A 15,163-nucleotide genomic window follows, 5' to 3' on the forward strand; every position below is an offset into this window, starting at 1 on the left:
ACAATTAAGTTTATGAAAGCATGACTTTCAGAAATTCCACTTCTGGTAATATATCACTTAATGTATTTGAATCAACTCTTCTGATAAAAGCAACTTAAAATAAGAGTTGAAATAGGTTTCAAAAATCTTCAAAGCTTCAAAAAGCTGAGAATATAAGAATAAATTAGCAGGCCAAACCCTAAAGGCCGGAACCCAGAGAGAGAAGCACAACACGATGCTGCTCTTGCCCTAGGAGCATTTGTACTTAACCTGAAGCAGGAGTGCCCTAACCTGACAGAAAGTACATCGAGTCCTCTTTCAAAACACAGGTTTATCCTAGGCCTCTTCTAGATCTCAGAAGTAAGTTTTTAAAGAAAATGGGCCACCCACAGAATAAGCACATAAAGAAACAAAACATCGTGATTAATTTTTCACACACAAAAAATAACCAAATATCATAAAACTAGAAGCACATTGAAATTAAAAGGAAAAACTCAACAGATGAGTTTAACAGTTGATTTAAAGAGATGTGAAACAAATAAGCAAACCAGACTGTTAGAAAAATTATCCAGAAGGTAGCACAGAGACAAAGAAGGAAAATATGAAAGAAACTGAGGGCAGGCACGGAATAAGGGATAGTGGAGTGTCCATTTTGTTTCAGATATCCACATGTTACCACTAGCTCTCAGTGTGGATACAAACATTTCTAAGCATTGGAAGGCCTTTTAGAGCTGAACAAATCTACCCTCTCCCCGATTTTGCAAATACGGAAACAAATGGAGAGCCAGAAATGTTAGGTGACTTGCAGAGCTGAAACTAGAGTTCGGCTCACTGGTCTTTCCCCTGTGACGTTTATTCTCCAGCTGCTTGTTGGAGGGGATGAGGAGAAACTGGGACCCTGGAGAAACTCGGGCCTAGGTACAGGGATGTTCACAGCAGCATTGTTTGTAATACTCCCCAACTGGGCGTAACACAGATGTGTAGCAATGGGATACTAGACAGGGCAACTGGTCGAGTGAGCTGATGGAATAATATAGAGCAATGAAACAAGCGAGCTGTAGCTACTCACGACAGATGGATGACTTGAAACCCAAGTCCATACAGAACAGTTCCATTCATGAAAGGCTCAGAAGCAACATGCACACACACAAACTGAACATATTCTTTAGGAGTTGATATAATGATGGTAACATTATGAGGACAAGCAAGGAAGTCATCTTGAAAGGCCAGGGTAGCATTGCCTGCAGTGGGGACAAGTTGGTGATTGGGGAGGACCCACATGCTGCTCCTGAGGGGCTGCTTTTTTGACCCGGATGTGGTTACATGGGTGTGGACTTCACTGTTCGTCTGTACACTTGTTTTTCTTTGTCTTGTGCATTCTTCTGCATGTATGTGAGAGATCACAGTAAGAATTAGAAAGCAAGTTTCGGTGACAGGCAGTGCAGTATGCGCCTATATTTGATTTGCGGTGGGTTTTATTTGTTTATGGGGAGGAGAATGAAAGCATTCCTTAACATATACATGGAAAAGTTCTGGAAAGGTAAATAATCTAATGGCTGTGCAAATGGGATTGAGGGTCTAGGAAGGGAAGGTGAGATGTCTTTTTATGTTGTTTAAATGGTTTATCATGGGCATATTTTCATAGTTTTATAACGAAACTTATAATAGCATAAAATATTGAAGTAGTCTAGTGACTCGGCGTTTTTCCCTGGAGTTGAAGGAAGCAAGGAAGAGAGAACACGTAATTTCATGGCCTCGTTGTCAGTCTGTCCACAGCCCTGTCTTCCGCTCCCTGCCCCTCCAGCAGCCTCAGGTTTGGCCCTCCTCCTCAGACAGGTCCATCTCCCATCCCCTCAGTCCTGAATCACTCAGCCAGTGAGTGATGGAGTGTGAATGATGTGGTGCCCACAGAACTAGGTCAAATGTGGTTTTAAAGTATTAGCTAGACGCTTTACATACCTTGTGCAACGAGGTAGGATTGAACTCAGTCTTCACTCTCCAACTGATAATTCATTGATAAAAAGAATGTACCTGCCTTAAAATGTAATTTAAAAGAAAGACAAAATACAGGATGCATTTTGTTTTTTCAGCCTCGAAAAACATGTTATATTAAAAGCTGAATTAATACTTAAACAGTCTCAGATATCCATGTGAAGTGAAATGGCTTCTAGTAGCTCAATGATGCAACTCTTTTTAAATTTTCAGGAGCAAAATATATTTCATGAATGTTTCATCCTTCGTACTGAAATTTGTTTACCTGCTACAATAAAAGGAGCCATTTGCCCTTTGCCCAGTTCAGAGCCAGTCCCCCCGCCACCCAGTAATTAAGAGTTGACCCCAGCCCTGAGTTTATTAGCACAAGATAAACTTGTGACAATTTTGGATCTGTTATGTGTTATCTTTAAAATTTTACTATAAAGGTTATATGAACAAAGGATTTCAAGGAGTATCAAATCAAAAGTGAGCATTTCTATTCATAATGGTACCTTCTGCTTTTTGAAGCAGAGATTATTTCAACAAGAAAATCAGTTTTCTTGTTGGGGCAGCAGTGCTGGTAGGCCTTGACTTTTATTCATATTGATTAGACTCATTCATATTCATATTGATTCATTACTTAACTCAGTAGGGAAACAGATGCAAATACATTGGCATTCTCTCAATTTGATCCATAAACTATTGTAATTATTTGCTGTGTTATTTTCCTTTGTAATTAGAGACTTAAAATTTATAATTAAAACAGTTTTGCTCTGAGAAGTAGTCTTTGCTTTTCTACAGAAAATGAATTAATAAGCAAATTTGGAGAAAATACTTAGTGAATTAATGGTATATTGGGTTTCATTTGAAATTTATGTCTCTGGCGGTGATTCTTCTTTATCCTTTACAGGTTGGTTTCATTTCTATTCACGAATTTCAGCAGCATCTCTTGCTTAAGGAAAAAATTATTTCAAAATCTTACAAAGCTTTAATGAACCTGTTTCAAGGGAAAGATGATAGTGTGTCAAGTACAGACAAGGTAAAATTAATCATGTGACCATTTCATCATTTTATGAATTGGAAATCTACAAGATACTGAAGTGATATTTAAATTGGAATGTTGGAATATATTAGACAATCCTCAATGGATCAAGAAGCAGAGTGGCAGGGATTATAATGGTGGGCTTCTATGACATTGAAAACTATTTGGTTAAAAAGCCAGTGTTTTACCAGTTTGCAATTATTCTTATTCTGTGGGATATTAAAATCTCAGTTATCAGTAACCTTGGGAAACAAGTCCTTTTTGTTTAAAAAAGATTGAACTATTAAACTTTTTTATTTGTGTGGTTTAGATAGAAATTACTCATGGGTGGATTACAGTTAATCCATGGACAACATGGGGGTGAGGGGTGCCAACCCTCCACACAGTTGAAAATCCATGAATAACTTTATACTTAGCCCTCTGTATCTCCAGTTCCCCATCCGCAGATTCAACGAACTGTGGATCGTGTAGTACTGAAGTATTTACTCTTGAAAAAATCCACATATAAGTGGACCATACAGTTTAAAGTTGTGTTGTTCAAGGGGTGACTATGTTTTCTGACTTCTGAAACAGAATATGTTGAATATTATTTAACCTTGTTTTAATGGTGCCATAATTTCATCACTAATATAATAATTGTTCTTTTAGTCTGTTGCATGGTTCATTTCTAAGGATATTTATTACTCTAGTTAATGTCCCTAAGTTGCTGTGCTTTTTTAGTCCTTACATATGCTTTTTATAATTTTACCTCTTGTTTTGTTTGGTGGTTGACCATCATAAGAACCTCTTCAGGTACCTTGCAGTTCCTTATGCCAGTATGGTAATGTAGAAAGTTAGCAAAAACTTCTTTGACTTCATAACAAACAGTATTTATGCATGTTAGTTCCATACAGAAAAAGACAGCATACCAAAATTCAAATAAATCAGGAAAAGCTGGACATAGAGAAATTTGATGTTGCATTTTATTCCCTCAAGTCACTGACTTTAAGATTTACCATTCTTGTAATAGTCTATGCCTTGTGTCTGTATTTCAGTCTTAGCAATATGAGGATTTCACCCCAAAGTATGATTCCGTTAATGTAAGACAAGAGCACATCATGTTGCATTCCTGTATTACTGTTCTAATCTCCTGGGAAACGTCATGCAAGTCATTGTTGAAAGTAATTATTTAAAGTCTTCCCATTTCTCTTCCCTACTTGACCCCAGCGATTTTACCAGTATTAGAAAAGGGGAAGAAATGTTAGAACTTACTGCATTGAAACCACTATGTGCAAGGCACCATTTTAGGCCCTTTACATTCTTAACTTTAAAAGCAATTCTGGCAGCTAATAAAAATTTCTGCAGGTTTTAGGTGAATAGCCGGCCTCAACTCTCACAGCTACTGGCAGAAGCATCAGATTCCTAGGAACTTGTTGAGTTCACTATAGTACAAGTACTCATATTTTTTTTCAGTAATTACCACGTAGAGGAGGAGTATAGACAAATGGTTAATATAGATCATGGGCTCTGGAACCAATTGGCTTTGGTTCAGATCCCAGGTCTGCCTGTTGCTCACTGGGCGTCCGAGGGTGAGGTACTTAACCTCCCTGTGCCTCAGTTTTCCTTACCTGGAAAATGTAGAAAATAATACTACTGACCTAGGGTATTAGGGTTATTGAGATGGTTAAACAAATGGATATGTGAATGGCATTTAGAACAATGCCTGACATATAGTAAACATTTAATAAGTGTCATGTATTATTAGTATCACTGTTTCTCCTATTTTCATTTGTATTATAAATCCATGTGTGTGGAAATGAATGAGTATGGCCTGGACTTAAAGAAAAAAATTTTAGCTGTAATTGATCAACAGTCCAAAGATAGTTTAATCAATGTTATTCATACAAAAATTTACAGTTATTAAGTTTAGTTTAAGTCACTGACAAAGACTGGATTATTTTCAGCATGCCTTGGGCACATATTGTCAGATTATTTCTCAAAGTGGACTTGACTTCAGGTTTCCATCCCCGTGGGCTCTGTGTTGGATACTCAGAGCCTTCTTTACAATCAGGTCGTGCTTCATGATCTGAGTCATAGTTAATTATATGTTTTATAAATTTTATTTTAGTGAATTATGTATAATCTATTGTATATATTGTAGATGTTAATGTATTTTAAAATATGTCTGCCATAATGCCTAGCCTAAAGCTGCTTTATGTTATGTTTTTAGTCTTGCTACATTTGGCAGGTTTTTTTTTGTAATCAGTTATTTAAACATATTTTTCTATAAGGAATGTCTTGTTACTCTTTGTGGTAAAGAAGAAAATCCTGCCAATACCTTTGATGAAAAGTTATCAGGCAATTTTCAAGATCCAGAACAGCTAGTAGAGAAGATATGATATCGTGTAATAGAAGATAGCTTGGTTGTTGGAGTGAAAACCACATCTTCTTTGAAGCTGTAAGTAAATTTTAACATGCTAACATCATCTTGATGCCCTGGAATAGCACTGGCCAACAGAAATATAATGCATGCCCCATAAGTAACCTTCACTGTTCTGGTAGCCATATTAAATAGAAACAGAAACACATGAAATTAGTTTAAATAATATATCCAAGACAATATTATTGTTGATGGGTAAATGATATTCTGTATTAAAATGCAGATTTCATTCACATCATTTGGAGGAGTATAAAATACAATTTTTACTTTAGAGGTATTTCATTCTAAATGATTACCAAATTAACTCTTTTAAAAAATGAGTACTTTTTCCCTTGTTTAAGAGGAAAAGAGAAAAATCTACCTCAAAAATAAAATACAAGCATTATTTTACCTTTCCTTTTTCTTACAAATTACTTTCCTAAAGTCCAGCATATTTACAATGTTTTTGCTTTCCTGTTTCAAGAGAAGTGCTATTACAGGATCTTTAAAAATGTGTTTGGTTTTTACACTTAATTTTCTGATACACTGTACATTTGAAATGATAATTCCTGGGAAAGGAGAGAATAAAAATTTTTTGTTGTGTTTGTATGACCTTTAATCATCTGTTTGATTTTAAGGAATGAGCTTGTAGACTAAACTGAGCTGTATTTTTTACAGGTCCTCAAGTCTTGTGACTTTATCGCTATCAATGGATCAAGCCCATAACTACAGCTTTCTGCTTATTAAGTGTCAAAATAGGGTGATCACGTTGAGTAGGAATTCTTCCCCAGTGCCATATGAAATAGGATCAGAGGTAAAAAGAATCAAGATGAGTGTTGGTAGTGAGGAAGAGGAAGGGAAAGAGGAAAGTGTTGTTTGTGAACAACCCTTGGAGAAAGACTGTATACAAATGATTACTGCTGTAACATCTCTGTCACCACTTTTAGCGTTCAGTAATTTTTGTTGCATTGTGCTGCTACAAATTAAAGAGAGAGAGAATGGTAATTATTCTGAAGCTCGTTGCGTTCAATGTGGCAGAATTTGTTTCAGTCTAGAAGATCTTTCAAGTGGGAAATACCTGCTGACGTTTCCAAAGAAGAAACTTCTAGGTAATTTTTGTAGGTCCTTTTTAATCATATACCTAATTGAATCAGAAAATTTTAAGAACTCCCTTGATGTGGTAATGGCCAGGGTTTGATGACAGTGCTTGTGACGTGTTTTTGTTGTAGAACACACGGAAGATCTCTTCGCACTTCTCGCTGCATCGCGCGAAACTTGTTTTCAAATCACATCACCCAGCTATGCTCTGACTTCAGTGAAGGTGTGGCTCTTAGAACACATGGAATGTGAAGTAATCAAAGAATTTCCAGAAATTTACTTTTGTAAAAGGCCACGAAGTTTCTATGGGACACTTTTCAACTGGAAACAAAGAACACCATTTGAAGGGACTTTAATAGTCTATTCCAGGTAATGCACATCAAGCTGGAATTGGTCCAGGGAAGTGTGTGTGTATAGGGGGGTGGTCCAACAGGGATCCCCGCAGTAGTGTTGTGTACCATTGTGGGACATGTCTAGGTCATCACCTGGTACAGCACGAGTGGACAGGTGGTCTCATTTAGGAGCTGAAGCTGTTTTAATTTTATGTTTGTTTTTGGCCTAATAATTATTCTAAGGTTTCCTTTCACCTCTCCCCCACAATGAAATTTTTAAAATACAGTTTTGATCTTACTACTCCGAGAAAATGTAATCAGGAAGCAACCTGATGAATATTAACTGAGTTGATTGAGCATATGTATATAGTTGTTCCTCTGTATCTACAGAGGATTGATTCCAGGATCCTGGTGGATGCCAAAATCCACAGATGCTCAAGTCCCTTCTATAAAATGGCATAGTACAGTCTGCCCTCCATATCTGTGTATTCCACATCTGCAGATTCACCCAAACATGGGGCCGACTGTATTTAGTTGCTACAGTCTGAATTGTATCGGTGCCCACATGCATGCATTATTGGTTCTGTTCATCACTGGAGGGTCTATAAATGAATATTGATTGATTACTATGGTATGTTGTATATGACTGTTTTGTGCTCTTCTGAGTTTTCTAATAGTGTGTTTGATTTTTTCATTCCAGGAATCAAACAGTTTTGTTCCAGTGCCTTCATAATCTCAGCAGAGTTCTACCTATAAACAGTTTCTTCAAAAATCTAACATTAGGAAGTGAGGATTTCCTAATTGATCATTTGGCATTAGCTTTGGAGAAGGAATTGGTTACCCTTGGTTCTCTTTCTTCTGCCATAGTTAAGGTTGAAAGCAGCTCGGTGCAGAGGTGTGAAGCAAGCCAAGAAAAGAGTAGTGGTGATGTGGCTACTTTATCAGAGGAAAGCATCCATCTCTACAGAAAAGAACTTCAGAGAGAAAAGAAGGAAACGTTGGGGACGAACCTAAAAGTGAGTGGTGCCCTTTATAGAGAAATAACTTTGAAATTAGCTGAGGTTCAGCTGAAATCAGACCTTGCTGCCCAGAAACTGACTGATGTATAATTACAATCTCAATTTGATTACATTTTAGAATATTTTTCCCTGTCAGAAGGTTTTGGTTCTACTTGTTTTCATTTTACATTATATGCCTCCTCTGTAAAAATAAAGATTGAGGCTTACTGTAGAATATTTGGTTTTGAAGATGCACACAATAGCATGCCTTAGAGCAGCACTTCTCAACTGGACTTATTTTGCCTCCCAGGGGCTTATGGCTATGTCCAGGGATATTTTTGGTTGTCAGAAGTAGTGGAGGTGGGGAGGGTGGGAGAGGGGTGCTATTCCAATCTCGTGGGTGAGACAAGGATGCTGCCGAACTTCCTGCCCTGCACAGGACAGCTCTACAGCAAAGAATGATCCAGCCTCAAATGTGAGTAATGCTGAGGTGGAGAAATCCTGCCTCCAAGTTACCACTTAAGTGAAGAGACAAGTGATGTAACAGTATTTTGTTCTAAATCTTCAAAAAAGTAAATAGCCCTTTTATTATATTCTGCTTAATAAAACCTAGCATATAAAAATCAGCTTCAAACAAACAAGGTTGTCAGGATTCAGAAGTTTCTGTAAACATCAGGCCCCTATGGAAATTTAAATGGCAGAGTCTCTAGGTGAGACCATTAAAATGAAAATGTTGGAAACCCTTGATAAAGTAAATTTTATTAGAAAGCTTCTCTGAAATTGTGTAAGTTGATAGGAATGTGAAAATTTTAGAGCATTTCTCTGAAAAGCATCTCTTTCAAAAGGCTAAGCATGCTTCATAGGCTACTATATTTAAAAAATTGAAAACGCCTTTAAGCCATCTGAAATTCCAATGCTAGGCAAAGCTAAAATATTAAATTATAACTAAAATAACTTAAAGAATATGGTACTCCTTAGGGACTGATAAATTGAAAAATAAATGAAAATTCATTTCAGTTAGGTGATTTTTAAGGGGTCCAATGAGGCATTTCAAAGGGATAAAAATTCAATCTATTCTCTTTCCTTTTTGGAGAAATAAGAATCTGGAGTAATAAGAGAATGTCAGGAGAAAGGAAAAGACACAAAAAGATATGAGCCAAAAGGAACGTTACCGATCCTTTTTGCTCTAAAATCCTTAAGTACTTGAGATGAAAGTTTCTATCTCAGTTGAAAGAAGTAAAGATGATTATAGGAAGTGGCATTTTATGCTTGCAGTAATGAAGCACTAATCCCCCCCTCCACCCCGTGCCTTAGAAGTCCTTGTCCCTAATGATCTGGGGATGCAAGTGGGTTTTAGAGAATATCCGTTATTATTGCCTCGTCTCGGTTTTTATGGTTGTCGTATAATATGCTACCTCCTTTTTTAGTAATCCATTGCAAATTGAGAGAGAGCTCTATAGCTCTATTTCTATGAAATGTCAATGGAAAATATTTCAGACTTTCTGGAAATGGAAATGTGATAATGTCAGGATTAATTGTGGAAATCTGGATCCAGCATGTGTCAGTAGATATAGTGCAACTGCCCATGACATGTTCTGAAAGAACAACCAACTCAAAAATACAGGAACTAAATTGTAAAATGGAGGCAGTCAAAAGACTAAACAGAATTTAATTGTAATAGTCTATCTGTATGAAAGCTAGGATAGTTTTTAAAAAATGCATCTTGCTTATTTTTTATTTATAAGAGCACTGAAGGGTATTAATCTATACGTACCAAATGCCCGCTTTACAAGTGAGCTTTGTACTCCAGCAAAACTTTCCTACTGAACTACAGGCTAGAAAAGCCAGAGTTTAAGGAAGTGATGTGGTTTCCGTGCCCTCCTGATTCAGTTGCATTTCCCTCTGAAATCCCATTCCTCTGACCGCTTCATCGTGAATCTGGCGCTCCCCTCAAGAACCTGTCCTCCCAAATCCACACGGCTTAAGTGGAAATCAATTTTGTTTTGGAGCAGAGCCCTCCACAGTTTTCAGACACAAAACTCTGCGTTGGCCTCCTGATCCCTTAATTTAGGAATATGTGCAAGCCAGCTTCGGCTGCACGTTATTCAGTTTGGTGACCAGGTTGAGGAAAGGGGGAAGAAATGTAACATGTATTGACTATCAACTCCATACCAGTGAGTAGGCTTGAAAGTAGGCGTGCGCGCGCGCACACACACACACACACACACCCGTATCTACACAGATGTATGGTTTAATCCTTCATAGCAGCCCATTAGTGTTGTCCCCAGTATGAAAAAAAGATGCTAAACCAAATTAAGCGAGTACATGCAAGCAACTGGATCCTATACACCTGTTACAGATTTTTTCAAAATCAGCAGACCCTTTAAGAATTCTAATAATATATTAGTGAATCTTTTGTTGTCCTGGTAACTTCTCTTTATACCACATAGAATTGACTGCTCAGTTTTTTATCAGTCTCAGAAAGGAAAAGATCAAATTAACTTACTTCTTTGCCTGCCCTTCCCAATAACAGCAAAGCTTTCTTACCTTTTTTTCCCCCCTAAAACTTGGCAATGCCAGGTATTGAAAGGTATCCTTTCTCTTGTATTCAATTTATGAAAAAATTACTTTCCATCCTCAGAATTGAGTGAAAGCTTGTTCTTGGGCAATCCCGTCTGGGGAACTCTAGGCTTTTACTGCTAAAGAAGAGAGTGTGATGTCATAGAAAGAATGCTGAGCCATAAACCATGTGTTTAATTCAGTCCTTCAAAGATTTGTCCTTTTTTCACTTTCTGAGTTTCCTGGATCTGTTACATCAAGTGCTTACTGCCTCAGCAAGCCTATCAAACTCCATCCTATCAAATCTTGCTATGTTGAGTATCTTCACAGTGCTCACAGTGTGGCCACTTTCTAGAACCTTATTTCAATAATCCTGTCTTGCCTATCTGTTCAGTAGGGTAGCCGGCACTATTCAGGTAGTGAATGTTCATAAGGGCAGAAGGTCAGACACCTCTCTGGCCCTCCCTATGCAGGTTTTTCCTGGGCTACACTTGGGAGCATCTGCACGGGACAGAAGTACCCGTATGCCTCGCTACAGGGCAACACAACACTCCTGAGTTCAGCTAGGAAAATAATTCTTCAGCATCTTTACTTCTTCTTGAATTATCCATTTCCCCACAGCAGCAGTCCCTTACCCAAAAGTAGAAGTCATGTTATGGCCAGTAAAGCATACTCTTAGTGACCAGCTGAAGAAAGCACTTCACTCTAGATACCAAGTCCGTCAGGAGTGGGAGAGAAGTGTGATGCACTCTGTTGATTACCTGTTCTGCATCACTTTCCTCCTTTTCTCATACCAGAACTCTCATTTTGCTCAAGAAACTTCCTTTCCACTGTTCATGTGATTGCACAAGTGGACTCTGTCTCCAGTTGCAGAGGTGAGTCCTGACTAGTCTAAGCCAGTTAGTACGAGACATTTCTCTGGCAGCTGGTACTCTGGGATGGGTACAAACTTAAATTGGGCCTAGTTGGACCGAGTCCTTCCCTTTAGTCTGACTAGGAGGAGGCTCTTCCTATCTTGCTGGAAGTAGGTGGCCATAACTTAAAAAGTTGAGAGTTATAATCACAGGAAGTTCGGCTTTAGAATGAATTTGCCACTGTAGACTGCAAAATTGTTTTATTGTGCTGCTGACTCAAACCTGAATTTCACCCATTCCTGGGACTGCCTCTTATTTCAAAAAAAATTCCTTGTAACAGAAATCAAGGTTTCTATTACTTGCAGCTGAAATAATTTCTCACTGTTAGAAATGGAATATAGAATCCCAGAGAACAAAATTGCTCAGACGTGCAGTCCCAGGACAGGAACAGTTTACTATAGAAACAGGGTGCTTGTACCTGCTAAAAGAAGGTGAGGGGAACTGACTCACTCTGCTGTACACCTGAAACTAACACAACATTGTAAATCAACTATATTCAATAGAAAGCTGTTAGTTTTGGGGAAAAAAAAAAAAGGAAGAGCCTCCCCCAAACCCCGGTTCATTTCTGGACTGTGGCTCATTAGGCCACTTTCCTGTGTTTTTTATTCTTTTAAGTTTACAACTCAAATTAGTTCATACCTGATAGTGGTTTATATCTGAGATAAGATATATATTTTTAAAAAGCCTTCATCTTTTCTTTATTCCTTAGCTTTCCTCTGGTATTACACTTGGTTAATTATGCCTTCCTCATTCACTTAGTGGTACATGTCAGATTATTTAACCTATTTCTTCATATTTCCTGTTTTAGAATATAGAATTATAAATGTAAGGGCCGTATTTATTGTATTTCTTAGATAGCGGAAGAATTCAGACTTGCAATTCTCTTCTGACAACTTTTCTCATATTCTCAACCATATCTTCTCCAACAGGAAGAGAAAGAAATCTTTACCAATTTTGATTGCTCTAGGAGTCTTTGTGCTAAGAAAAATGAATTTGATATTATGGGACTGTTTTGGAAATAGGGCAGTATTGCTATATCAAAAGAGATGCAGGGCCTTATTGATTAAAAGTTTGTATCCTTTTCAAAGACAACAAATATGTGCCAGAACTTGAGTGGTTGCCTTTTAATATATACTAGGGAGCAAAAGATAAGCTGTCCAGACTTCACTCTAACTTCATAAAAAAAAATCAAGATGATGGAAATACTCAGTGTAGTCTTTGTAAGCCTGATGAGATATTTTAAGGTGTAGAATGACTAAGTCATTTGGTTATGTCAGGTGTGATAATAAAATCCTCTTAATAAGTTATCCAAACAGGAAATGGATATACACTAACACTTGAAAGATGCTGGTAAAAGGAGTAAAAACATTGGGAGTGGGGGTAGCGCTTAGCATCTGAAGGGAGACAGGACCAAGTATGTTCTTGACAGTCTGCAAAATCTTCAGAGCAAGTGTACATGTGGTGCATGTGCTGGGCCCACCAAGACGAGGTGGGGCTGTGTGTGCAGACTGGTCTGGTGTTTCCTGAAGCCAGTGCCACCTGGAAGGGGAAAGAAGGAGCCTAGAATTATAAATAGTAGGAAGAATAATTAGACAAAATTTAGGAAAAGCATTGAAGAAAGCGGTAATCCACACTCGCATACCAGTTTTCTATAATGTGACATGGTGGGAAATAGCAATAGTGAACATTTATGGATTATTTTGTGCCAGACATTGATATGAATGCTTAGCCTGTAAGATGCTTACAACCCTATAAAACTCTGCTTTCCAAGACATTGCCACTAGTCATGTTTGGCTATTTAAATTTACATTTAAGTGAATTAAAATTAAATTAAAACTTCAGTTAGCTGCACTAGCCACATTTCAGATGCTCAATAGCCACATGTGGCTAGTGGCTACGATTTGGGCAGTACAAAATAGGACATTTGCAAAATCTCAGCAAGTTCTGTTACACAGTGCTGCTGTAAGATATGTACTTTTAATGATCTCTTATTTACAGACCAAGAAACTGAGACCCACACATGTTAAATAATATTCCCAAGGTCATATAGTTAGTAAGGAACAGAGCCAAGATTCAAATCCAGTGTAGTTCCAGGACCTTTGCTCTTCCACTGCTATGCCATTTGACTTAAAAAGTCAGTTTGATAAAACAGTGCTGTGTCTTCTGATAACTTAATATTAACAAAATACAGTTATTTTAAAAATTTGCAAAAAATGTACAATTGAATAGAAGTATAAATTTATTAATATTGAGATATCAGAGGAAATGTGGGCCACGTCATCTTTTTTCAATATTATTTATTGAAGTACAGTTGACATACAATATTATATGTTACTGGTGTACAATATAGTGATTCACAATTTTTAAAGGTTATACTCCATTTATAGTTATAAAATACTGGCTATATTCCCTGTGTTGTACAATATATCCTTATAGCTTATTTTATAATTAATAATTTGTACTTCTTAATCTCCTACCCCTATATTGCCCCTCACCCCTTCCCTCTCCCCACTGGTAACCACTAGTTCTCTGTTATCTCTGAGTCTGCTTCTTTTGTGTTATATACTAGTTTGTTGCATTTTTCAGATTCCACATTATAAGTAAAATATAGTATTTGTCTTTCTCTGACTTATTTCACTTAGCATAATACCCTCCAAGTCCACCATGTTGCTGCAAATGGCAAAATTTCATTCTTTTTACGGCTGAGTAATATTCCACTGTGCGCGCGCACGCGCGCGCGCACACACACACACACACACACACACCCCATGTCTTCTTTATCCATTCATCTGTTGATGGACAGTTAGATTGTTTCCATGTCTTGGCAATTGTAAATATTGCTGCTATGAAAATTGGGGTGCATGTATCCTTTTGAATTAGTGGTTTTGGTTGTTTCAGATACATATCCAAGAGTGGAATTGCTGGGTCATATAGTAGTTCTATTTTTAGTTTTTTTTAGAAACCTCCATACTGTCTTCCATAGTGGCTGCACCAACTTACATTCCCACCAAGTGTACAATGGTTCCTTTTTCTCCATATCCTCACCAACATTTGTTATTTGTAGATTTTTTTGATTATAGCCATCTGGCAGGTGTGAGGGAATATCTTGTAGTTTTGATTTGCATTTCTCTGATAATTAGCTATATTGAGCATCTTTTCATGAGCCTCTTAGCCATCTGCATGTCCTCTTTGGAGAAATGTCTATTCAGGTCTTCTGCTCATTTTTTATGAACTTTCTTTTTAATGATTTGTATCAGCTGTTTATATATTTTGGTTATTAACCTCTTTTCATTCATATTATTTGCAAATATTTTATCCTATTCAGTAGATTGTCTTTTCATTTTGTCAATGTTTCCTTTGCTGTGAGCCATTTATGTTAAATCCTGTAATGGGCAAGTCCGTAGAGTTGACTGATGGCCCCACCTGACTTTTATCTCTTGACTACTGCTTCTAACTGTATCTAGATAACCTGAGTCTCTCTTCCCTGTCTCCTTTCAGTTGTCTTTGTTAGAACCATCACTGTCCAGAATTATTGCATTTACCATTGATCATTCATATTTTGGGGTTTCTTAAAAGAAAGTGTCATTTCTTTAAATAACCATTGAGTAACTTCTCTTTGAGACATCTCTAGGAGGTCTTGAAATTCTCTGAAGTATTTGTCATTGACTGGGAATCACTGCAGTAGAGCTTACAATTCCAGGAAACATTAGACTAGAAAACTTGCATCTTTATTCCAGATGAGTTCCATCACTTGAGAAGAAAAGGGGTGGAATTCAGTTTTCTTTTTTTACCCTTTGTGTTTGTGAATCCTTCCAAATGATGTGCCTGTAGAAAACATTTCATCTGTTTGAAAATTCAGTGGTGTATGA

The 15,163-nt window shown here is 37.3% G+C and overlaps 1 protein-coding gene across 1 annotated transcript in view; it reads left to right on the forward strand.

Moving 5' to 3' along the window:
* The window catches only part of FANCB (FA complementation group B), a gene marked incomplete at its 5' end in the record, with an annotated part of 49,602 nt that overhangs the window by 8,757 nt on the left and 25,682 nt on the right, over positions 1 to 15,163 (forward strand). Inside the window, 5 exon segments of the mRNA XM_064483214.1 lie at positions 2,864 to 2,992; positions 5,266 to 5,432; positions 6,072 to 6,502; positions 6,623 to 6,860; positions 7,524 to 7,839. Of these exon segments, the coding sequence (XP_064339284.1) occupies positions 2,864 to 2,992; positions 5,266 to 5,432; positions 6,072 to 6,502; positions 6,623 to 6,860; positions 7,524 to 7,839 (1,281 nt within the window).

Source organism: Camelus dromedarius, chromosome X (assembly GCF_036321535.1).
Source record: "Camelus dromedarius isolate mCamDro1 chromosome X, mCamDro1.pat, whole genome shotgun sequence".
Taxonomy (NCBI): Eukaryota; Metazoa; Chordata; class Mammalia; order Artiodactyla; family Camelidae; genus Camelus; species Camelus dromedarius.